General features: G+C 50.2%; 1 protein-coding gene and 1 long non-coding RNA gene across 4 annotated transcripts in view; one reads left to right on the top strand and one right to left on the bottom strand.

The window, feature by feature from the left end:
• The window catches only part of LOC141727738 (uncharacterized), a 667665-nt gene that overhangs the window by 252232 nt on the left and 392803 nt on the right, over window positions 1–22630 (bottom strand). Inside the window, exons 1-2 of one of the 3 annotated variants that reach the window (XR_012578666.1) lie at window positions 19342–19460; window positions 13828–14349 (exon numbers count right to left, since the gene is read on the bottom strand). The exons of 1 other annotated variant lie outside the window; for it this stretch is intronic. This is a non-coding gene — a long non-coding RNA (uncharacterized LOC141727738). Of the gene's footprint in view, window positions 1–13827; window positions 14350–19341; window positions 19461–22630 lie in introns of those variants that run through there. One more of the 3 variants, XR_012578665.1, reaches the window with a different exon arrangement.
• On the top strand, window positions 8945–9532 carry LOC141727746 (olfactory receptor 14J1-like). Its single transcript, XM_074534031.1, has one exon. It carries the CDS (start codon window positions 8945–8947, stop codon window positions 9530–9532), a length of 588 nt encoding a protein of 195 aa, XP_074390132.1.

The raw sequence follows: 22630 nt of genomic DNA, 5'->3' as shown, positions 1-22630 counted from the left end.
GGACTTGCTTGATCCTAATGGGGCCTGTAATGCATTTGGAGATGAGCCCTGGAACCTCAGGGCCTGAGAGGAGATTGCACAAACCTTTCCAGGAGTCAAAGTCAGAAGAAAACCCCAAAATGTCTCAAGGCATGAATGGGTCCCACTGAGGTCCATCCCCTACACAGGCTCCACATGGACTTACAGGAGGAGAGAATTATAGGCCAGGATGGCACAAAAACCTCTTGGACACTCAATGTGGAAAGGAAAATCCAAAGTACCTTCGAAACCTTTAATATCTCAAAGCATTAATGACCCCCACTGAGTGTCAGTACACAGCTCTCAAGGGACTCATTAAAGCAGATAATTGGGGCCATGATTGTACAAAGTTCTAACAGAGTCTGTATCAAACTGGAAATACCAAGTACCTTAAAATAACTGAAGTACCCTGAAGCATAAATGGCCCACTAAGTGTCATTACAGATTAAGGCTCTCAAGGGAGTCATTAAAGGAGACATTAGAGGCTGGAACTGCACAATCTTTTTCATAGTCTGTATCAAAAGGGAAACACCAAGTAGTTTATAAAACTGAAGTACCCTTAAGTATTAATGAGCCCCACTGAGTGCTGTTACTGACAAAGCCTCTCCAGGGACTAATTACAGCAGATAATTGGAGGCCATGATTATTGCAGAAACCTCTTAGAGACTCCAAGGCAAAAGCCAAACCTGAAGTCCTTTGAAAAACCAGCAATCCCTGCAGGGTGAATAAAGGAGCCCCCAGAGCCATTCCTGACCCAGGTTCCCCATGGACTCCTTCCAGCAGATCTGTGAGGACATAGGATGTGGGCTAGGGGAGGATGCTGAGGGCAGGACAAGGGGATGACAGTGCCCAGCCTGGCTGGGGCTGTGCCAGGAGGCCCCAGTGCCTCAGGACAAGGTGTCTCCTCACAGCCCTTGGTGGCACAGACCCTACAGCTCTGCCCCAGGGCACCAAGACTTGGCTTCTCTTTGTCCCCACCTGTCATCACTGACTCCAGCTCTCTGCTCTGCCTGGGGCCTGGGGACACTTTCTCAGTCGTGTCCCTCAGTGGGACCGAATAAAAGTCTAAGAAACTTTGGAGTTGAATTCTGACTTGGAGTTCTGGAGAGGTTTCTTCAGCTCCCTCTAAGGGACTGATGTTCAGGGCCTGAGCACAAAGCCCCAGAGGCTCATTAAAGTCCTTGTGCTGTGTCTGTGCTGCTGAGCTGGGCTGGGCTCCTGGCACAGAGGCAGCTCCTGGTAACCAAGAAGAGCTTCAAAAGCACATTTCTCTTGATGAGCAGCTCTTCTGCCAGCCCAGCAGGGCTGGGGCACTGCCTGCAGCCACCCCGGGCACAGCACAGAGGCACAGAGAGCTTCAATCAGTCAGGGCTGGGAAGGTGCTGAGAAGTGCCTGGGGCACAATCACTGCCAGCCCTTGGCACAGGAACCTCTGGCTGCAGGAAAAGCAGCTGCAGCTCCTGGAGCCATCTCCTAAAGCTGGAACATCCCAATGCCTACAGACCTTGTGAGTACATTCTCTGATTGTCTCTTGTGCTTAGCAGCCAGGGGTGCCCAGGGCTGTCGTGCAGAGCAGGGTCCTGCAGCCCAGGGCGCTGTGCTGGGGCAGGGACTCTGCTGCCTGCAGGGACAGCTCTCAGCCAGCCCTGGCAGCTGCTCCCAGCACTGGGGGACAAGGTCTGGGTGGGATGAGACAGCTGGTAAGGCTTGCAACTGTTCTCCTTGTGTGGTGACGATGCTGCATTGCTCAGGATTGCTCCCAGCATGGCATTGAACTGCAGAACATTTCCAAGCAGATTATACAGGGAGCACAGCAAGGCAGAGGCGGCATAAAAGGGAAAAATTTAATAATCTTCTGCTTTGGTTTGCTGGGATGGGAAATTGCACGTAGATATTCATCTCTCTGTTCATGTTTAGAAAAAATAAAAATTTTATCTCAGCTCTGAACAAAGCAGGCAGTGACAGAAATCAGCACAGGACCCCTCACAGGCAATGTCAGTGTCACTTTTCCAGCCTCCTCAGGGTTTCTCTGGCATTGCCATCAGAGCCTGCAGAGCCAGAGCTGCCCCTGGGCAGTGCCTGACCTGGGAGGGGTCTGCAGTGCAGAGCTGAGCCCCCAGGGCTGAGCTGGGCTCTGGCAGCACTGGCAGGCTCAGCCCTGGGCTCAGGGAAGCATCTGCTGGCAGGGACAGCTCCAGGCAGCAGAGCCCTGGGCAGGCAGTGGGCAGAGGATGCCCCCAAGCTTTTCTGGGACATTTAAAGTCCTCTCCAAACCCAACTTTTCCATGGTTACTTTTTTTACAGATCCCCATGTCAAGACACTGCAAATGTCCAACAGCAGCTCCATCAGGCATTTCCTCCTGCTGGCACTGGCAGACACGCGGCAGCTGCAGCTCCTGCACTTCTGCCTCTTGCTGGGCATCTCCCTGGCTGCCCTCCTGGCCAACGGCCTCATCATCAGCGCCGTAGCCTGCGGCCACCATCTGCACACGCCCATGTTCTTCTTCCTGCTCAACCTGGCCCTCACTTGTGGAAGGGGCTAGCAGCGGGCCTGTTAGCTAAAGGAGCAAGAAGTAAGAAGAAGAAGAAGCTGATAAGGAGCTTTCTCCAAGGCCGTAACCAAGGAGATCGAGAGAAGGAAGATAAGAGCATTCTGCAGCTGGACGAAGCGATTGTAGAAAGTTAGGTGGAGTCAGAGTAACTTTTCACCAATGGCATGATATTGAATTATTGTGGCCAATAGCTAAGGTAGAAGAAGGGTAAACAACTGGAAAGTGTATAAAAGATCAGCCATTTTCATTAATAAACTGTTGCCAAGTGTTACCAACTGAGACTACTTGTGGTCTCTGCTTTATGTCGTGACCGCCTCGACTGCGACATTTTGGTGACGCCGACGTGATAAGAACATAGTCGGTGGGGGCCCATACGGGGTCCTAGCAATTGGCAACCGTGACCCACTGGGACGTAGTGGGGGAGGCGGCGTTGGTGCAGCTGAGAGTGGCAGGTGGAGGCCACAGGGAGGTCCGGACCTGATTCCCTCCAATCAAGACACCTGGAAGTAGGTGAGCCACCAACTAGTAATAATGGGACAAAATTTATCTAAAGAGGAAGAAAGTGTTTTGTCTACATGGAAAGTTTTGTTAAGAAATAAGGGAATTAATACGTCAGACTATGCGCTTCGTAATATATTGCTGTGGGCTAAATCACAGAATTTTGGCACTGATCCCGACACAGCATTTAGTGTTAAGGCATGGAAGAAAGTCGGGGACAGACTTTGGCAAGTTATTCGAGCGGGAGATAAAACAGCTGTTGATTTAGCAGTAACCTGGAACTCGCTCTTTGAGGCTTTAAAAGAATGGAAAGTAGAGAGAGAAACGGAGCAAGATGCAGACGAAGAGTCGGGGCTGATAACAGAACCTGACGGGGGGGCTGAGGCAGAGGGGGCCTCTGAGGTAGAAGGGGGCTCTGATGGGGAACTTGGTGAAGAAAGTTCAGATGCCATGGGAGTTACCTGGCACGCTGCCAGAGCTTCTGGGAAAGCTGCCAAAGCTTCTGGGAAAGCTGCCAAGGCTTCTGGGAAAGCTGCCAAAACTTCTGGGCAACCTGCCCTAGCCTCTTCTTATCAGACCCCTAAGCCTCCTTATCTCACACCTGCGCAGCAGCTCGCGATGGTGCCTGTAGCTGAAATGTCTCTAGCAGAGAGAAAAACCCAGCCATCTGCCCCCCCGCTTCCCTCCTCTCTGGTCCAGCCGTCCGCCCCCCCGCTCCCCTCTGAGATGCTTGGACAACCTGCAAGGATGTATCCTCCTTTACCTGACAGTGACAGCAACAGCGAGTTAAGTGATGAGTCTCCCGCAGTAACACCTGTGTTGGGGCAAGGAGCTCTGGTCCCTTCATCTTCTAAGAGCTCTAGCCTTACTGCCCCATGGACTTTGCCTCCATGCCAAGTCACTGTGCTTCCTCGACACCCTCAGGAGTTTTGGGAATTTGTTAGGAGGAAAGCAGTTGAAGAAAAGAATTGGGACATCATAGAAAGGTTAGGTGCTCCAAGAGTACCTCAGGAGAACAGTGCCAATGCAAATGTTGCTTGTGATAACCCTATGGCTTTTCCTGTTTTCAAAGCAGCTCCTGGAGCAGGACAGAATGACAGTCATCACATCTTCGCCTGGAGGGTTGTGCAAGACCTCCAATCAAAAGTAGCTCAGTATGGTATTAATTCCTCAGAGGTAATGCAGTTAATACGTGTGATTAATGCAGATTTGCTTGCACCTTATGATATCACTCATCTTGCTACAATTCTATTCCAGCCAGTACAATATGGTGTATTTCAAGAAACTTGGAGGCGAGTGGCTGAGCGCACGGCTTTAACAAATATGCAGTTGCCTCAACATGACCCTCGTCATGCTGTGGGTGTTGATGCCCTACTGGGCTCTGGGCCTTTTGCTAATCCAGATTTACAGGCAAGGTGGGATCCTTCGATTTTGGCACAAGCTCAGCAAATTGGCATGACTGCCTTAACTAAAACAATGGAAATGGCAGCTCCAAAGCAGAAATATTTTACTATACAACAAGGGACGAGAGAACCATTTTTGCAGTTTGCAGAAAAACTTGCTGCCGCCATTGAGAAACAGGTAGATGATGAAACTTTGCGAGAGAAATTGTGTGTACAATTGGCTAAAGAAAATGCAAACCCAGACTGCAGAAAGATGATTGACACTTTGCCTGGGGAACCCACCTTGTCTGAAATGGTTACTGCTTGCTCAAAAGTTGGTTCAGTTGAACATAAAATGGCAGCTCTTGCTGCAGTGTTAAGACCTTCAGCAAAGTGTTATAATTGTGGACAACAAGGGCACGTAAAGTCACAGTGTACTGTCCGGAAAACAACATTTAGGCCAAGTGCAAGCAGCGATGTTGTATGCAACCGTTGTGCTAAATCTGGGCACTATGCTAAGCAATGCAGGAGCAAATATCATGCAAATGGTCAGCTATTGCCGGGAAACCCAAAGAGGAGCGCGAAGGGGCGCGTGGGGAAACAAATACCCCAACAACCACAACAGCAAGTGCGGGTCTTCCCAGCCCTGCAAAGCTACCCATTTGCGAACAATTCTCAGGGGCAACAAGCAGGTCCGCAGGGATTGATATACCCACCGCTGACACAGTAACCATTTTAACAAAAGAAATATGTAAAGTGCCTCTTGATGCCTATGGTCCGATAGGACGGGGATTGAGTGCGTTTTTGATAGGGAGATCAAGTACTACACTTAGAGGTATTCATGTGCATCTAGGGCTTATTGATGCTGATTATTTAGGGCAGATTCATGCTATGGTATCCATTGATGACCCTCCTGTTACTATTCAGAAAGGAACTTGTATTGCTCAACTTGTACCTTTTGTGAGTTCTGTTCCAAATACAGTGGACCGAAGTCGCGGCACAGGAAGCTTTGGATCGACAGGAGAACCTCAAGTGTTTTGGACTGAGAAAGTAACAGAGAGCCGTCCAGAAAAGACATGCACTCTCACCGCCAGTGGATGTCATCCAGGAACTATATCAGTAACAGGTTTGATTGACACTGGAGCAGATGTCACAATACTCTCACGACTTTGCTGGCCTCAATCCTGGCCTCTTACTCGTGCAAGTTTTGGACTCCTGGGATTGGGTGGTGCTACAACAGGTGGCCTGTCAGCCATTGTAATTAATGTAAAACATCCTGATGGCCAACAAGCTAACATCAGACCCTATGTTGCCGATGCTCCTCAAAGTTTGTGGGGACGAGATTGTTTATCTCAATGGGGTGTCAAAATTACTACGGATTTTTAATGGGGGCCACTGTGTTGCAGGGCAATGAACGTCCAGTTGTACCCCTGACATGGTTGACAGATAAGCCTGTCCGGGTTCGCCAGTGGCCCCTGACTACTGAAAAGCTTACTGCCCTGCAAGAATTAGTTACAGAACAATTGCAAGCAGGACACATTGAGGAATCATTCAGTCCCTGGAACACCCCTGTTTTTGTAATAAAAAAGAAATCGGGAAAATGGAGACTTTTACATGATTTACGGCAGATAAATGCTGTAATGGCAACAATGGGAGCTTTGCAACCAGGCCTTCCTACACCCACGATGATTCCACAGGAATGGCAAATAGTTGTCATTGATCTAAAAGATTGTTTCTTCACTATTCCATTGGCTGAGCAGGACAAAGAAAAATTTGCTTTTACGGTGCCTTCTATAAATCATGCGGAACCTGATAAAAGATATCAATGGAAGGTACTCCCACAAGGCATGAAAAATTCGCCAACTATTTGTCAATGGTTTGTGGCACAGGCCTTGTCAAAAGTGCGGGAGCAATTTAAAAACTGCTACTGCTATCATTACATGGATGATATCTTGTTGGCATCTGACAACAAGCAACAGTTGTCAGCTCTTAGACAATGTGCTGTGACAAATTTGAAAGCCTTTGGTTTGATCATTGCTCCAGAGAAAGTGCAGGAACACATGCCTTGGAAATACCTAGGTATGTTGCTGACCAACACTCAAGTTATGCCTCAACCTGTAAAGTTAGACATTGATGTTAAAACTGCTACTGATGTACAGAAATTGGTTGGTTTAATAGGTTGGATTCGATCATATTTAGGCATAACTAATCATCAGATGCAGCCATTGTTTGATTTGCTTTCAGGCATCACTTCCTCCACTGATGAGAGGCAATTGACCTCAGCAGCAAAAAAGACCCTAGAAGAAGTTGAATTAGCCCTAGCACACAAATTTGTTAACAGGATAGATCCCTCTGTTGATGTTCAATTGTTTATTTTGAAGGACCATGAAATACCATGTGGAATACTGTGTCAATGGAATGATAATTGGGAAGATCAGTTGCATATTCTGGAATGGATATTTTTATCTTTCAGATCTCGGAAAACAGCTCCAGGACTTTATGAGCTTTTTGCAGATATTATCATCAAGGGTCGCAGGCGTTGTCATGAGATTTTGGGACAGGACCCTGTGACCATTGTGATACCTGTACAACAGTGGTATTTCGAATGGTGCTTTCAAAATAATCATGAATTGCAATCTGCCTTATCTTGTTTTACAGGCCAAATCTCGTATCATTTGCCTTCTCATCCTGTTCTAACACTGACTAAAGAGATCCCTTTTGTTGGTTAAGCATTTAGATCAAGCAGTGTTGTATAATATTCAAGAGAAACCATTGTTTACCATATTAGTGAAGTTGTGGACAGTTATTGGTGCTCGAAAACATTCTTACTTTATTATGCACATTCGCAGCCATACATCATTACCAGGATTTTTTGCTGAAGGCAATGCCTATGTAGATTCTTTAGTAGCTGCTGCTGCAATCAAAACTGTACCCAATGTGTTGCAGCAGGCAATTTTATCCCATCAATTTTTTCATCAGAGTGCTCAAGCTTTACAGCAGCAATTCAAATTGTCTACTGCTGAAGCAAAGTCTATTCTTTCCTCTTGTCCCGACTGTCATATGACTCATGTTACTCAGTATTATGGTACCAACCCTAGAGGTCTTTCTGCGTTAGAAGAATGGCAAACTGATGTTACAAAAATGCCAGAATTTGGTCGCTTTAAGTATATTCATGTTACAGTTGATACTTTTTCTCATGCAATGGTTGCTTCAGCATTCACAGGAGAAAAAACTCGAGATGCTATTCGTCATTTTAATCATGCCTTTTCTATTCTAGGTGTTCCGTGTCATGTAAAAACAGATAATGGCCCAGCATATGCTTCGCACAAAATGCAAGCATTCTTTCGTGCTTGGGGCATTGAGCATTCAACAGGTATTCCACATGTCCCCACGGGCCAAGCAATTATTGAAAGAGCTCACAGACTTCTTAAACGTCAGGTTCAAAAACAAAAAGGGGGAATGCAACAGGAGCCACCTCAAGTGAGATTAGATAAAGCTGTTTATGTGTTAAACTTCTTGCGTCCCCTACCTGACTCACAGTTATCTCCAATCTTTTGCCATTTTTCTTCTTTGAATTCTAAGCAACCAAATTTCCATAGAAATGTCAAGGTATGGGTCAAGGATTTGATTACTGGTATATGGTCTGGTCCAGTGGAACTGATAACCTGGGGAAGGGGTTATGCTTGTGTTTTGACAGATAATGGTCCTCGATGGGTTCCTGCTCGCTGTGTCAAACCTTACCTAGAGCGTGTGGGAAAGGACAGGATCGATGGTTCTTCAGCTGAAGCAGAGCGTGCGGATGACACTGGCTAAGACCATATATCGGTACTTGAAGATGGATGAAGGACAGGAACAATTGTATTAAGAGTGGGAATTTTGTTGATGGTTGTGATTGTGATTTTGTGTGTCCCCTCTCTGCTTGGGTTTTTGCAAAGGGCCCTGCAAAAATCCATAGCAGCTGTATTTACAGTTCAAAAACAAAAAAGGGGGAATTGTGGAAGGGGCTAGCAGCGGGCCTGTTAGCTAAAGGAGCAAGAAGTAAGAAGAAGAAGAAGCTGATAAGGAGCTTTCTCCAAGGCCGTAACCAAGGAGATTGAGAGAAGGAAGATAAGAGCATTCTACAGCTGGACGAAGCGATTGTAGAAAGTTAGGTGGAGTCAGAGTAACTTTTCACCAATGGCATGATATTGAATTATTGTGGCCAATAGCTAAGGTAGAAGAAGGGTAAACAACTGGAAAGTGTATAAAAGATCAGCCATTTTCATTAATAAACTGTTGCCAAGTGTTACCAACTGAGACTACTTGTGGTCTCTGCTTTATGTCGTGACCGCCTCGACTGCGACACTCACTGACCTGGGCTCCATCTGCACCACTGTCCCCAAAGCCATGCACAATTCCCTCTGGGACACCAGGGACATCTCCTACACTGGATGTGCTGTCCAAGTATTTTTTTTTGTTTTCTATGCTATAACAGAGTATTTCATTTTGACTGTCATGTGCTATGACCGCTACGTGTCCATCTGCAGACCTCTGCACTATGGGACCCTCCTGGACAGCAGAGCTTGTGCCTACATGGCATCTGCTGCCTGGGCCAGTGCCTTTCTCACTGCTCTCGTGCACACGGCCAATACATTTTCCCTGCCTCTGTGCCATGGCAATGCCCTGGGCCAGTTCTTCTGTGAGGTGCCCCAGATCCTGAAGCTCTCCTGCTCCAAATCCTACCTCAGAGAATTTGGGCTTCTTGCTGTAACTGTTTGTTTCAATTTTGGTTGTTTTGTGTTCATTGTTTTTTCCTATGTGCAGATCTTCAGGGCTGTGCTGAGGATCCCCTCTGAGCAGGGGCGGCACAAAGCCTTTTCCACCTGCCTCCCTCACCTGGCCGTGGTCTCTCTGTTCCTCAGCACTGCAGCGTTTGCCTACCTGAAGCCCCCCTCCATCTCCTCCCCATCCCTGGATCTGGCCCTGTCAGTTCTGTACTCGGTGGTGACTCCAGCCCTGAACCCCCTCATCTACAGCCTGAGGAACCAGGAGCTCAAGGCTGGAGTGTGGAGACTGAGGACTGGATGGTTTTGGAAACATTAAACTGCTGTTCAATTTCTGCCAATCACTTGTAATAAAAGTCAAATTTGATAATTTTTGTTGGTTTGATTGGAGGTTTTTTTTTCTAATTTTTTCATATAGACAAAAAAGAAATGTAATTGTTTGTGCTATGTCTCATTTTGTTTCTCTTCACCTTCCCTGTGGCCACAGACTGTGTCAATGAGGGGCTGTGCTCTAAGTGCCTTTAAATGAATTAAAGGACCTCCCAGCAAAGTTTTCTGCAGAGATGCCCTTTTGTTGCCTTCTCTGGAGCTGCAGCAGCAATGTCTGTGTGCAGAGCTGGGGGCAGATCAGTGCTGGCACAGCAGCTGTGCCCAGCAGCAGCAGCACTTGGTGTTGCCAGTGCTGCTGCCGTGGCCCTGCCCCACTGCCCTGGTGGCCCTGGTGTTGCTGCGGGGCCTGAGTGCTCTCGGGGCCGGGCACAGCCCTGGGGGTGGCAGTGCCGGGGCTGCAGCAGGGACAGGCCATGGGCACTGCTGGGGCAGCGCTGACGCCTCAGGCCAGGCCCTGGGGGCTCCAGGCTCCTTGCCCAGGCTCTCTCAAGAACACATCCAGGCCAATGCTCAGCACAGAAAAGCCCCGTGAGCAGCCCCAGGCTGGCCGTGGGCAGGCTGGGGGCAAACAGCATGGCTGGGGCTCTGTAAGGGCCCTGGGGGAGATGGGAAGGAGTAGCAGAGCAGGGGCTGGTCCATCCCCAATGCGCTGCACAGCCCAGGGCAGCGTCCCAGAGCGTCCTCATGGAGCTGCCAACAACATCCTCTCTCTGCAGCCCTGGCCTCTTCCCCAGCTCACACAGGTGCCCCATCCTTGCAGGCACAGACACGGCAGCATTGGCTCAGCAGCCCCTGTTTGCATTGCACAGAGCAGGGGGAGCACCCCCATGCTGTTGGTGTGGGGACATGAACATGTGGGAGAACAAATGCCATCAGCCCCAGGGGCCAGCAAGGGCTGGGGGAAACCAGGGAAAGCACTCAGCTTTGTCCTGGCCTCTGCAGTCAGCCAGAGAGTTCGTTCCCATCAGCTGGGAGTTTCCTGTCCCAATGCAGACGCTGTTGCTCAGAGCCAGGGCTGCCTGGCAGACACCCCCAAACTGCCCTGAGCATTTCCTTGGCTTCACCTTTGCTTTCTCTCCTCTTTTCTGGTCCAGATTTCTTCCCATTTTCCTTCCCTGTCCCCTCCCATGCACACAGCCCATCCCTGTTCTCTCCCCTACAAACAGTCCATCCCTTTTTTCCCTTCCCTCTCTGGCCCCACTCCCCATTGCAGTTCCTGACTTGGCACCATGTGAACGTCACTTGGGCAGCCACGATCATCCTACAAGTGCTGCAGGAATTGTCTGCAGGCTCCTGCAGTGCCTGGTGCTGCTCCCTTGCCAGAGGCACCCCAGGCCAGGGGGGCACATCTGGGCTGCTGTGTCTGGCTCTGGGGCTCCCTGTTCTGGGCAGTGAGGAGGAGCTGCAGAGGCTCTGCAGGACTGACAGGATGGGCTTTGGGGCTGGCAGGAGAAGCTGAGGGACCTGGGCTGCTGGAGCTTCTGAAGAGGAGGCCCAGGGCTCAACCTGCAACTGCTCCAAGGGTGGTTCCAGAGAATCCCAGAATCAGCAAGGTTGGAAAAGACCTTGGAGATCATCAAGTCCAACCTGTGCCCTGACACTTCCTTGTCTACCTGAGACTCCCCTTCTCCACGATGAACAACCCCAGCTCCCTCAGCCTCTCCTCACAGGACTTGTGTTGAGACCCCTCCGCAGCCTTGTTGCCCTTCTCTGGACATGCTCCAGCCCCTCCATGGCCTTCCTAAACTGGGGGCCCAGAACTGGACACAGCCCTCGACGTGTGGCCTCACCAGTGCCGAGTGCAGGGGAAGAATCCCTGCCCTGCTCCTGCTGGCCACACCATTCCTGATCCAGGCCAGGAGCCTCTGGCCTTCTTGCCCACCTGGGCACACTGCTGCCTCATGTCCAGCCTGCTGTCCATCAGTCCCTGCAGGTCCCTTTCTGCCTGGCTGCTCTCCAGCCACTTTGTCCCCAGCCTGTAGCACTGCAGGGGTTGTTGTGACCAAAGTGCAGGACCCAGCTCTTGGACTTGTGAAACATCACCTTGTTGGATTTGGGCCCTGGATCCAGCCTGTCCCAGACCCTGTGCAGAGCCCTCCTACCTTCCAGCAGATCCACATTCACACCCACCTTGGTGTCATCTGCAAATTTGCTGATGCTGGACTCAGTCCCCTCATGCACATCATCAGTGCAGATACTGAAATCCACGCTGGCTGGCTCTGATCCCTCGGCCACCATGTGGGCGTTCTGTGATGGCACTCAGGGTGATCTGTTCCAGAACCTTGCCGGGCACCCAGCTCAGGCTGACAGGCCTGGAGTTCCCCAGCTCCTCCTTCCAGCCCTTCTTGGGGATGGGCTCACACTGGCACCTCCAGTCCTCTGGGACCTCCCTGCTGAGCCAGCACTGATGATAAATGATGGAGAGCAGCTTGGGGAGCTCATCCACAGCTCCCTCATCCCCCCGGGATGGATCCCATCTGCTCCCAGAGACACCTGTGAGCATCTGAGTGGCTCAGCAGGTCAGCAACTGCTCCCTCATGGATTGCAGGGGGGCTGTTCTGCTCCCTGTGCCCATCCAGCAGCTCAGCAGAACACTTGTCCTGAGGACAACCTGTCTTATTCTTGAAAAATGAAGCTAAGAATGGGTTAGGTGCCTCAGCATTTCCCTCATATTTGGTAACCCCATCTCCCCCAATAATGAATGCAGATTGTCCTTGGACCTCGTTTTGCCATTAATGTATTTACAGAAACATTTTTATTATCCTTCACAGAAGTGGCCTGGTTAAGTCTTAAGCTTTCACCTCTCTAATTTTCTTTCTGCATAACCTAACAATATCCTTAAACATTTCCTGAGTTACCTGCCTCTCATTCCAAAGGTGATGCACCTTATTTTTTCCCCAAGTTCCTGCAAAAGGCTCATCACATACAGAACGTCACCTGTTGGCCAAAGTACACCTCAGAGGAGGAAAATACAAGAGTCTATAAATGAAAAGAGGGAAAGCAAGCTAGGAAAGTAAAAGAAGAGGCTGGGAAGGCTAACAAAAACTGGGACCCCCTTGATCACTTACATCCCTCCTACCCTTGCAGTACCTCAAATCCTTCCTCCAATGCCTCTTTCTGTGGACCCAATTCCTCCTCCTCTCCCAGCTGTCATTCCTTTACCACCTCTTAACCCAGGTATACCTCTACTACCTTCCCCTCAACCCTCTCCTTACTCTCTTTACCCTTCACTACCGTTCCCTTACCTCTGCCATCTCATGCACCCCTTATTCACCAGCAAGTTCCTGCTCTGCCTACCCCAGCACAAACGAGAAGCCAAACAACATCTCAGAATTTCATGCCCAAGAGTGCAGTTACCCCATCAGCCTCCACAGCTGATGTTGTAACACCTGGTCCAAAGTGGCAAAAGTGAAAAATTGTTCCCCCTCAGAGAAGTTCCCATGGGCGGGGTGGCCAGTGAGATTGGATTTGTAAAGGCTCCCTTGACTGCGTCCAAAGTTGGAAACTTTAAGAAAGAACTGTGAAACTTGGTGGAAGACCCAGTAGGAATTGCAAATCAAATTGATCCATTTTTAGCCCTAATATTTATACATGGGGAGAACTGAACTCCATCTTTAACATCCTATTTTCCCGGAACAGACTCGATTAATACGAACTGAAGGAATGAAAATTTGGGAGAGAGAAAACCAACCTGGGCCCCCAGGTGACCAAAAAATGCCTTCAGTGGAGCCTGACTGGGACCCTTATCAAGAAGAGGGGAGAAGGAACATGAGAGGTTACAGGTCCCTGATGACCAGAGGGATAAAAGAATCAGTCCCTAGAGGGAATAATACCAGGTTAGCGTTGGACGGCACCCAGGAAAAAGACAACACCCCAGCACCATGGCTTAATAGGCTAAAGCAAAACTTCCAGATTTACTCTGATGTTGACCCAGATAGCCCAGAAGACCAATCTGGGGTTCCCTGCAGTCGGGGATGACCCCAAGAATCCTTTTTACCCAGCCTGATGTTTCCAAGAAGGAGTCTGAATTCTTTGGCTCTGGTTTCCAAGGTTGTTTATTGTTTCTTATCTATAACATTTTTTCTCTGGGCTGCTGAGATCTTTTCAGCAGGTCAGACAGAGGCACACTCTCCATCCCGGGGCTGGTGTCTACGATTTATCCCATGAACTATGTTACTTTATTTATCATTATTTTCCAATACCTAAAGACACACAGCAGGGGACTTTCAATCAAAACAAATGCACCTTTTATTGCATGCCCATACCAAATGTAACAGAAGGATTAGAAAGGCAATAAAGGACAGAGAGAGAGAGAAAGGAGGGTTGGGTTGGGGAAATAGCTACCAACAGGGAGATGAAATCCTCGTGGTCTGGCCAATAGATCCATCTGGTCACGTCGGGGAGAATCTCAAAGTCTTTGGTTAACTCAAGGCTCTTTTATAATCTACCGCCGGGAGGGAGCAGGACGGCACATGGAGGGCACAGTGGAGAATAAATCCATTGGGAACAGGCACAGACAGTCCAGGTCTGAACAGCACAAACCGGTGCCAGCAGTGAGCGGGGCCCGTTGTTTCAGGACTGGTTCCTATGGGAAACATCCCGCTTCCCATGGCAGACATCCCGCTCCAGTCAGGCCAGCACCCCTGCGTTAGAATTTGAAGGGTCTCAGTCTCAGTCCTTGGGGGGGCTTCAATCTCTGTCCTTGACTGTGGTCTTGAGGCAGATGAGGGATCTTTGGACCGTGTCCTACAGAATGACATCCCAAAGCATAAAAAATGTATGCATTTTCCCATAAAATTCAATGCAATGAATTAATAAATGGTAACTATTTTTTTCTTGTTTATAATAGTATTATTCTATAATTGTATTACTAAATTTTAATATTTATATTAAAAAATCCATACTTTTTTAGCAAGCAAAAAATTTATTGGTCATTGGTTCTAGGTAACACAATTCCCAACATTAATTCATTAAACTGTGTGTAATTGATTTCTCTATCTTTATGGTAATTAGTCCTATTTTCAATCCTTTTGTCATCTTTTTTTCATTTTCACAGAAAGGGTAAAAGGAGCCACTTCGGGGTTCATGGAGAACTTTCTGGGGCACGTTTGTGACAGTTTTGGGTCTGGGGAGGGAATTCAGAGAGAACTTAGGGTCTGCAGGACACTTAGGGGATCCGGGTGGGCACTTGGAGGGGCACTCCGGGATTCTGAGGGATAGTTCGGGGTCCGGGGCAGCACTTGGGGGTCCACGGGGGCCCTTGGAGGTCAGGGAGGGGAATTTGGGGCCCTTCGGGGTCCGGGCGGGCCCTTGGGGGGCTCTGATGGGGCTTTCAGCGGCGTGGAGATTGATGGGAGTTGTAGGCGCAGGTCTAATACAATCCAACATGACCGCGGAGCATCATGGGAGTTTGAAGCGCAGCTGCAATGGCTCTAAGTGAAGGCGCAGGGCATGACGGGAGATGAAGTCCCGGCTGGAAAAGCACTGGACATGCGCCGCGGAGCATGATGGGAGCCGTAGTCCCGGAAGTGGCTCCAGTCCTTGGTTTGGGGGGTCCGGGAAGGGTCCTGGCGGACACTTCTGCGTCCGAGCCGTGACTTGAGATCCTCGGGTAAACATAAACTGTTCGGGAGCACTTGCGGGGAGCTCCGGGAACTCTAACCGGGCTCTTTAGGGCGGGGGGCTCGGCAGGAGCTTTACGCGCGGGACTGTTCTGAGGGGCTCTGGGGCCGCGGCGGGGGAGAGGAGATGAATTCCCAGAAGTGGCTGTACCGAGCATCTGTGGGGTTGGGAGCACTCAGGGTATCCGGGGACGCTTTTGGGGGCTCCCGAATGGGCGCTGAGGGGGATTGAGGGATCCTGAAAGGTCTGGCGGACACTTAATGAATGGACAAAGCAGTGGCGGGTCCGGGGGTTCTGTGGAGCGCAGGGCATGACGGGCGTTGTAGTCCCGGCTCCAAAGGGGCTCAATGGGGCCGCGGGGCATGACGGGAGTTGCAGGAAAAAAAAAAAAAAAAAAAGTAGGGCCGATATCAGACACCGCATCCGAGGTCCTAAACCAGGCGCTGATTGGCTTTGGGCGGTGATGGGCGGGAGTCTCGGCAAATGGGATGCGGTGGAGACGGGAACATTCAACTTCTCCAGTCGCTCCCAGTAGAGCCCAGTTCTTCCCCAGTACAGACCAACACAACCCCACTACAGCCCAGTTCATCCCAAGTAGAACCCAGTACAACCCCTGTGCCCCTCCTGTCCCTCCCAGTACAGCCCAGTCCCTCCCAGTTCTCCCCCAATATCATCCACAGGATACCCCAGTGTCCCCAGTCTTCCCCGTAATGGCCCCATTGTGCCCAGTATGTCCCAGTCCTCCGCAGTGTTTCCAAGGACAGTTTAATTTCTCACGGTGGCCGTGGCAGCCAAACCCAGCAGTGGGGTCAGTGCAGTGCCCATGGCCACAGCCCCTTGCAGTGCCCAGTGCAGCTTGGGCTGATGATCCACCCTCACAGCTGGCCCAGGGCAGCTCTGCAGTGCCTTTGGTGGCACCTGGGGCAGGCACACACCTGAGCAGTGTGTCTGTTTGCACTGGGGAAACTCAGGAGGTTCAGATTGCTTCAAAAAACCCCAAAAAGGGAAAACCCCTCTTAGGCTGGGTGCAGCCAGCTCTGCAAGCACAGCAGGGCCCAGGGTAGTGAGGACAGACAGGATGGGGCTGGGCAATGTGGAGCAAGGTTGTCCACACTGGGTCAGAGCTCCAGGCACAGCTTCTGTGAGCAGGCCAGAGCTGCTGAGGAGAGACCCTGGGTCAATATCAATCACAGAATGCTGCAATCACCTCTGGTCTAAAGAGAAATTTAACAAAAGACACCCTTTAAAAAAGGAATGTATATTTTATTACTGCTCTTTGAAAACTTTCTCCATAACTGGACTCGGAAAACTTTAATGACACTCTCAGGGCTTTGCTGTTGTTTCCATCAGACACAGTCTTTGAGAGTCAATAACACAAAGTTAAATTTAAACTCCAAATTTTCTTGAAGTTTTAATGCCTCCCCCTGAGGGACACCACTGGGAAAGAGTCCCCAGGTTCCAGTTAGAGCAGAACACTGGAGGTAGTGATGACAGCTGGGCACAAACAAGGCAAAGGTGTCTCTGGTGCTGAGCAAACCTGGATGTGTTTGAGGAATGCAAAGGGCCAAGGCCTGAGCCCCAGCCCCTGGCCAGGCAGATCCTGTCCCTCCCTCGTTGCTCAGGGCTCTTCCCGGGATGGGCACTGGCATGTGGGGATGTGCAATGGCAAGGGCAGTAGCATGGGGCGGCCCCTGCCAGGCTGCTGAGCAGGGACAAGGAGGCAATGAGGCCCCAGCCCTGCAAGGGTCACTTGTCTCCTGCTCCTGCCTCAGGCCCAGGCCCAGCAGCCATGGCCAAAGTGCTGCCCAAGGTGGCTCTGGCAGGGCTGTCTTGCAGCTGCTGCCCATCCCTGTGCCCTGAGCAGCCCAGGCTGTCCCATGTTGTCCTGCCCTGCGCCTCTGTCCCTGCAGGCTGTCGGCATCCCCCGGCTGCCCCACCTGCCTGGGCCCTTCCTTTGCTGACAGCTCTGCCTCCTGCCTGCCTCTGCCTGCCCACACAAAGCCTGGGGCTGATACCAAAAGGGTTAATTAATTCAGTTTTTACTGTGCCTGTGAACTTTCAGCACAGCAACAAGTATTCAGGGGCTGCTTTCCCAGCAAGGATGGTTGGAGGGAAGATGAAGACATCTGGCTCAAGGGTGCAGGGATAGAGAAAACAAGGACTGAATTGTGGAACTTGGGGTGTGATTTATGGAAATGGGTAAATTGTAATTCACATTTAGTGACTGTATATAAACAACACACTGGTAGGATTACATTTCCATGTGATGTTGGGAGTTATCCCTCACTACAGCTCAGGCCTGAGTAAATTATACCCTCTGAAATAGCAAATGAGGGCAGCTCTGTGCTGAGTGGAGTGGAAACTGAGGACAGCAGAGGAGATCTGGGAGGGATTGAAGGGAGATTTCAGAGATGGTGGATCAATTTGGCATAATAGAGAACAGCCAGAGAAAGAAAGAATTAATGCAATGGGCAGATAGGGAAAACAGAAGGGACCCAAACAGAAAGGAATTTCCCTGCCAGGGCAGGGCTGTGGTGCAGCATGTCCCCCAGAAGGAGGCTTTGTGTGGGCAAGCAGAGGCAGGCAGTCATGGTCCTCAGTGGGAGCCATTAGAACTCCAAGAAATTAGGAGTCTAAATATAACTTTGAGTTCTTGAGAAGTTTTGTGAAGACACTGTCAAGGACTGAGTTTGATGTAAACAACAGCAAAGCCCTGAGAGGGTCATTAAAGTTTTCCTAGTCCAGTTATGGAGAAAGTTTTCAAAGAGCAGTAATAAAATATACATTCCTTTTTTAAAGGGTGTCTTTTGTTAAATTTCTCTTTAGAGCAGAGGTGATTGCAGCATTCTGTGATTGATATTGACCCAGGGTCTCTCCTCAGCAGCTCTGGCCTGCTCACAGAAGCTGTGCCTGGAGCTCTGACCCAGTGTGGACAACCTTGCTCCACATTGCCCAGCCCCATCCTGTCTGTCCTCACTGCCCTGGGCCCTGCTGTGCTTGCAGAGCTGGCTGCACCCAGCCTAAGAGGGGTTTGCCCTTTTTGGGGTTTTTGCAGCAATCTCAAACTGCTGAGTTTCCCCACTCAAACAGACACACTGCTCAGGTGGGTGCCAGTCCCAGGTGCCACCAAAGGCACTGCAGAGCTGCCCTGGGCCAGCTGTGAGGGTGGATCATCAGCCCAAGCTGCACTGGGCACTGCAAGGGGCTGTGGCCATGGGCACTGCACTGACCCCACTGCTGGGTTTGGCTGCCACGGCCACCGTGAGAAATGAAACTGTCCTTGGAAACACTGGGGGGGACTGGGACATACTGGGGAACACTGGGAACGCTGTGGGAGACACTGGGACATACTGGGAGTGACCCTCGGGGATACTGGGACATACTGGGGACAGTGTGGCCATTGCGGAGAAGACTGGGGACACTGGGGCATCGTGTGGATGTCATTGGGATGAACTGGGAGGGACTGGGAATAAACTCAGGTGTATAGGGAGGGACTGGGCTGTACTGGGAGGGACTGGAGGGGCACTGGGCTCGTACTGGGTTCTACTTGTGATAAACAGGGCTGTACTGGGGTTGTACTGGTCTGTACTGGGGATGAACTGGGCTGTATTGGGAGGGACTGGATAAGTTGAATGGGCTGTTCCCGCCTCCACCGTATCCCATTTGCCTAGACTCCCGCCCATCACCGCGAGCAGCCAATCAGCGCCGGAGATCGGAGACTCGGGGACGGTGCCTACGGTAGCCACAACTCCCGTCGTGCCCTGCGGCCTGATTGAGCCCATTGGAGCCGGGACTGCAACGCCCGTCATGCCCTGCGCTCTACAGAACCCCCTACATCCGCTGCCCCTTTGTCCCTTAAGTGTCCCCCAAACCCTCCAGGATCTCTCAGTGCCCCCTCAGCGCCCATTCGGGAGCCCCCAAAAGCGTCACCGGATACCCTGAGTGCTCACAACCCTACAGATACCCGGTACGGCCACTTCTGAGAATTCATCTCCTCTCCTCCACCGCGGCCCCAGAGCCCCTCAGAACACAGTCCCGCGCCTAAACCTCCTGCCCTGCCCCCGCCCTAAAGAGCCCGGTTAAAGCTCCCGGAGCTCCCCCGAAGCGCTCCCGAACCGTTTACGTTCCCCCGAGGATCTCAAGTCGCGGCTCGGATGCAGAAGTGTCCACCAAGTGCCTTGCCGGACCCCCAAACAAAGCGATGGAGCTACTTCAGGGACGACGGCTCCCATCATGCTCCGCGGCGCATGCCCAGTGCTGTTCTAGCCGGGACTTCATCTCCCGTCATGCCCCGCGCCTTTACTAAGAGCTACGGCAGCTGGGCCTCGAACTCCCGTGATGCTCTCCGGCCCTCTGCATTACACACGCACACACACCCACACACACACACACACACACACACACACCCTCCCGTGCCTACAACTCCCATCACCCCCCGCGCCCCAGCGATCCCCGTCAGAGCCCCCCAAGTGCTGCCCCGGACCCCGAACTGTCCCTCAGAATCCCTGAGTGCCCCTCCAAGTGCCCACTTGGCTCACCCAAGTTTCCTCCAGACTCTCAAGTTCTCTCTGAATTCCCTCCCCAGACCCAAAACTGCCCCAAATGTGCCCCAGAAATGTCTCCACGGAGCCCAATGTGGCCCCTTTTATCCTGTCTTTGAAAATGATAAAAAAGATAACAAAAGGATTCAAAATAGGACTGATTAGCATAAAGAAGGAAAAATCAATAGCCACACTTCTGAATGAATTAATGTTGGGAATTGTGTTACTTAGAACTAATGACCAATAAATTTTTTGCTGGCAAAACAGCTTTGGTTATTTAGATATAAATAGTAAAATTTTGTATTACAAATATAGACTAATAGTATTATAAGCAAGAAAAATATTTATAATTCTCCTAATTCCAAAACTTATATTTTTAAGGGGAAATGCATAATTACTACTATGTTTTGGGATGTCAGTCTGTTAGAGACGGTCCAAGATCCCTCATCTGCGTCACAGCCGCCGTCACGGACGGAGATTGAAGCCCTCCCAAAGGACTGAGACTGAGACCCTTCAAATTCTAACCCAGGGGTGCTGGCCTGACTGGAGCGGGATGTCTGCCATGGGAAGCGGGATGTTGCCCATAGGAACCAGTCCTGAAACAACGGGCCCCGCTCACTGCTGGCTCCGGTTTGTGCTGTTCAGACCTGGACTGTCTGTGCCTGTTCCCAATGGATTTATTCTCCACTGTGCCCTCCATGTGCCGTCCTGCTCCCCTCCCGACGGTAGATTATAAAAGAGCCCTGAGTTAACCAAAGGCTTTGCGATTCTCCCCGACGTGACCAGATGGATCTATTGGCCAGACCACGAGGATTTCATCTCCCTGTTGGTAGCAATTTCCCCAACCCAACCCTCCTTTCTCTCTCTCTCTGTCCTTTATCGCCTTTCTAATCCTTCTGTTACATTTGCTATGGGCATGCAATAAAAGGTGCATTTGTTTTGATTGAAAGTCCCCTGCTGTGTGTCTTTAGGTATTGGAAAATAATGATAAATAAAGTAAACATAGTTCATAGGATAAAACATAGACACCAGCCCTGGGATGGAGAGTGTGCCTCTGTCTGACCTGCTGAAAAGATCTCAGCAGGCCAGAGAAAAAATGTTATAGATAAGAAACAATAAACAACCTTGGAAACCAGAGCCAAAGAACTCAGACTCCTTCTTGGAAACATCAGGCTGGGAAAAAAGGATTCTTGGGGTCATCCCCGACTGCAGGGAACCCAAGTTTGGTCTTCTGGGCTGTCTGGGTCAACATCAGAGTAAATCTGGAAGTTTTGCTTTAGCCCATTAAGCCATGGTGCTGGGGTCTTGTCTTTTTCCTGGGTGCCGTCCAACGGTAACCTGGTATTACTCCCTCTAGGGACTGATTCTTTTATCCCTCTGGTCATCAGGGACCTGTAACCTCTCATATTCCTTCTCCCCTCTTCTTGATTAGGGTCCCAGTCAGGCTCCACTGAAGGCATTTTTTGGTCACCTGGGGGCCCAGGTTGGTTTTCTCACTCCCAAATTTTCATTCCTTCAGTTTGTATTAATCGAGTATCTTCCGGGGAAAACAGGATGTTAAAGATAGAGTTCAATTCTCCCCATGTATAAATATTAGGGCTAAAGATGGATCAATTTGATTTGCAATTCCTACTGGGTCTTCCACTCAATGTCGCAATTTTTTCTTAAAGTTTCCAACTTTGGACGCAGTCAAGGGAGCGTTTACAAATCCAATCTCACTGGCCACCCCACCCATGGGAACTTCTCTGAGGGGGAACAATTTTTCACTTTTGCCACTTTGGACCAGGTGTTACAACATCAGCTGTGGAGGCTGACTGGGTAACTTCACTCTTGGGCATGAGATTCTGAGATGTTGTTTGGCTTCTCATTTGTGCTGGGGGAGGCAGAGCAGGAACTTGCTGGTGAATAAGGGGTGCATGAGATGGCAGAGGTAAGGGGACGGTAGTGAAGGGTAAAGAGAGTAAGGAGAGGGTGGAGGGGAAGGTGGTGGAGGTATAACTGGGTTAGGAGGTGGTAAAGGAATGACAGCTGGGAGAGGAGGAGGAATTGGGTCCACAGAAAGAGGAACTGGAGGAGGGATTTGAGGTACTGCAAGGGTAGGAGGAGGTAGGTGGTCAAGGGAGTCCCAGTTTTTGTTAGCCTTCCCAGCCTCTTCTTCTTTTACTTTCCTAGCTTGCTTTCCCTCTTTTCATTTATAGACTCTTGTATTTTCCTCCTCTGGGGTGTACTTTAGCCAACAGGTGACGTTCTGTATGTGATGGGCCTTTTGCAGGAACTTGGGGTAAAAAAGGAAGGTGCATCACCTTTGGACAGAGAGGCAGGTAACTCAGGAAATGTTTAAGGATGTTAGGTTATACAGAAAGAAAATTAGAGAGGTGAAAGCTTAAGGCTTCACCAGGCCACTTCTGTGAAGGATAATAAAAATGTTTCTATAAACACATCTATGGCAAAAGGAGGTACAAGAACAATCTCCATTCATTATTGGGGGAGATGTGGTTACCAAATATGAGGGAAAGGCTGATGTACCTAACCACTTCTTTGCCTCAGTTTTCAAGAATAAGACAGGTTGTCCTTGGGAGAAGTGTTCTCCTGAGCTGCTGGATGGGCACAGGGAGCAGAACAGCCCCTGTATTTCAGGAGGAAGCAGCTGGGGATCTGCTGAGCCACTCAGATTCTCACAGGTGCATGGGATGGGATGGGATCCATCCCAGGGGGATGAGGGAGCTGTGGATGAGCTCCCCAAGCTGCTCTCCATCATTTACCATCAGTGCTGGCTCAGCAGGGAGGTCCCAGAGGACTGGAGGTGCCAGTGCGAGCCCATCCCCAAGCAGGGCTGGAAGGAGGATCTGGGGAACTCCAGGCCT

The sequence above is a fragment of the Zonotrichia albicollis genome, unplaced genomic scaffold (genome assembly GCF_047830755.1).
Source record: "Zonotrichia albicollis isolate bZonAlb1 unplaced genomic scaffold, bZonAlb1.hap1 Scaffold_254, whole genome shotgun sequence".
Taxonomy (NCBI): domain Eukaryota; kingdom Metazoa; phylum Chordata; class Aves; order Passeriformes; family Passerellidae; genus Zonotrichia; species Zonotrichia albicollis.
Note: the sequence above shows the minus strand (reverse complement) of the source record. Positions and strands in the feature narration are given on the sequence as shown.